The 2,500-nt window shown below is 40.1% G+C and overlaps 1 protein-coding gene across 3 annotated transcripts in view; it reads right to left on the reverse strand.

Moving 5' to 3' along the window:
* The window catches only part of LOC138945726 (fibrinogen C domain-containing protein 1-like), an 8,187-nt gene that overhangs the window by 2,459 nt on the left and 3,228 nt on the right, over nucleotides 1-2,500 (reverse strand). For all 3 annotated transcript variants that reach the window (XM_070317219.1, XM_070317216.1, XM_070317217.1), the window contains exon 5: nucleotides 770-884. In XM_070317219.1, the coding sequence (XP_070173320.1) occupies nucleotides 770-884 (115 nt within the window). The remainder of the gene's footprint in view (nucleotides 1-769; nucleotides 885-2,500) is intronic.

Genomic DNA, 2,500 nt, shown 5'->3' on the forward strand with positions numbered 1-2,500 from the left:
CACATCCCCCTTCACTGACATAAAAGCTTTCACATACCTACTTACGACATCGCAAAGAATCAGAACACGAACAAGGGGGACAACTGCTTTGACTTGCTCGTTGATTTGCAACAAGCAGACCGTCTCCCTTGTATAACGAAAAGGGAAACAACTACCGTAAATTGCAATTCGAATTGCAAGAAACGGATTGCCTCTCCTGTGCAAGGACAAGGGAGATAACAGCTGTACATTGTTTTTAAAGCGCTCCCTTGTATAGTGAAAAGGGAGGCAACAGTTACAAATTGCCCTTTGACTTGAAAAAAACCCTATTTCCTTCCCTGTACATTTACAAGGGACACAACAGCAGTCGATTGCTTTTGACTTACAGCAAGCTGATTGCCTCCCATGATCCCAATTTTCTCAGATTTTAGCTGGCTGATTTGGATTGTCGGCTTTGCGTTTATATCTGACTTTTTAAAAAACTAAAATCTCCACGATGAAAACGTTTAACGTACATTTGTTCTCGTGTTCAACAATGATGTATTACCACCAAAGATCTGTCAAAGCTAAAACATTGGAAACGTGAAAAGGATGCTCTTTCAACATTTACAATAGCTGAAAAACTGTGTGGTGGTTTACACCACCGTTTGCACGGGGAAAAGGGCATCTTTTAAGTCAGGAGGTTTGTGTACACGTTCTTAAACTCTCTAACCAGCAAGAACAATGAAAAACACAACCATCAAACCTAGCACAATAGATCTCACAGACATCTGAATTATGTTATGCTCACCGAGCCAGTAGTTTCCTGTGAGTTTTCCGAAGCCATCTCTATATTCAGCATACGTCCTGTCAAACCCGTCAGGTGCTAGATCGGCAGCGTTGAATTCCTCACGTGCTTGAATCACCTGGACACCATTAAAAATATGAGATATAGCAATTTATTCTACCTACGTGAGAGAGACCACTCATGAGATAACAATATCGTTCAAACCACACGTGCGTACATCATGTAAATGAGGTCGTGTCAAACTAGTCTTGCAGGGACCTGCTTTTCCCCTGCTTATGATGCCAAAGTCACCGAGACAAACGTCATTATATGGAAACACGTTTGCGCCTGCTTTTTCCCCTGGACAATTTTTGTGAACTAACACGTCACGCTAAACTTTCTAAAGTGACGTTTCTTTGCTTTGACGTGAAAGATTGCACGAGGTTTTGGAAGAGATCGAGGTTCCAAAGAAGCTTCTTCAATTTGAACGCCTCAACTGCGGGACGTTTTGAGTAAAATACACGTAAGTACAATATGTAGGATGAACAGAATACTACGTGGATATCTGTGTCGTACTAGATTTACATTCGTTGCTTTTTTCAAATATTTAAAAGCTTGCTTTCGCTCGCAGTTCAATAAAATTATTTAAAAAAACAACGAGTGTAAATCTGGTACGACACAGCAAACCATGTAGTGTTCTCTATTTAAGTATTAATTGCAGCTTTTTAAAGTTATTGAACATCTTGTCATTTTGCACAAATACACGCCTGGTAAGGCCAAAATATAGGTTCGGTAGGTTGACGTTTTCTTTTTTAAGTTTGTTTTTTCATTTAGATAGGCACATGTGACTTTTTATTGGCCGGAAATTGTGTGACTTGTGTTCCCTGAATGTCGGGGATGAATAATTTTCCTGTCAAAGTCAGCAACATCGAGCTTTGACATTTATCTTTGTCATGAGGATCAAAAAACGTTCCAGGGTAGGGAGGAAATAAATAGGGTTGGTCAGGAATCGGAAATATTTTTCCTTAGGACTTAGCCATCACGTGGCGTCTTGTTGGTCGGCAACGAGAGAGATCGTGGCGGCAGTGACCGTGAGCTCCTTTGCAGATTTTAGACAGAAACAGGCGTACACTACAATAAATTAAGTTTGGAGCTAACATGTTTTCCTGTGCTGAAATGAAATTATCAATGGAAATAGATTGCCTCATGGTAGTAAAAGATGGAACTCCTGCATAGTCTATCAAACCCTCAGACACAATAATCTATGGGAAAACGTCCAATAATATCACACACAGCATGTCTATCATTTCAGATGTTGCTTTCACTGAGCCTCCGATTTTGAATAACTCACAAATTGTGGAGAAAAAAAAGCCAAGGACGAATTTTGTGTGTGTGTGTGTGTGTGCTTATTTTTACTGGATACAACGCTACATCAAAACCTTTTTTAGCGTTTGTGTTCTCTGGGATTGTGGTTGTTGTTATAACAATATTCGAAAGAAAATTAAAAACAAGTCGCGTAAGGCAAAATTACTACATTTAGTCAAGCTGTGGAACTCACAGAATGAAACTGAACGTAGTCCGCCGCTAGTGCAAAAGGCAGTGAAAGTGACGAGCCTGTTTGGCGCGGCAGCGGTTGCGCTGTGCTTCATAGCACGCTTTACTGTACCTCTCTTCGTTTTAACTTTCTGAGCGTGTTTTTAATCCAAACATATCATATCTATATGTTTTTGGAATCAGGAACCGACAAGGAATAAG

This window comes from Littorina saxatilis, linkage group LG13 (assembly GCF_037325665.1).
Source record: "Littorina saxatilis isolate snail1 linkage group LG13, US_GU_Lsax_2.0, whole genome shotgun sequence".
NCBI lineage: Eukaryota > Metazoa > Mollusca > Gastropoda > Littorinimorpha > Littorinidae > Littorina > Littorina saxatilis.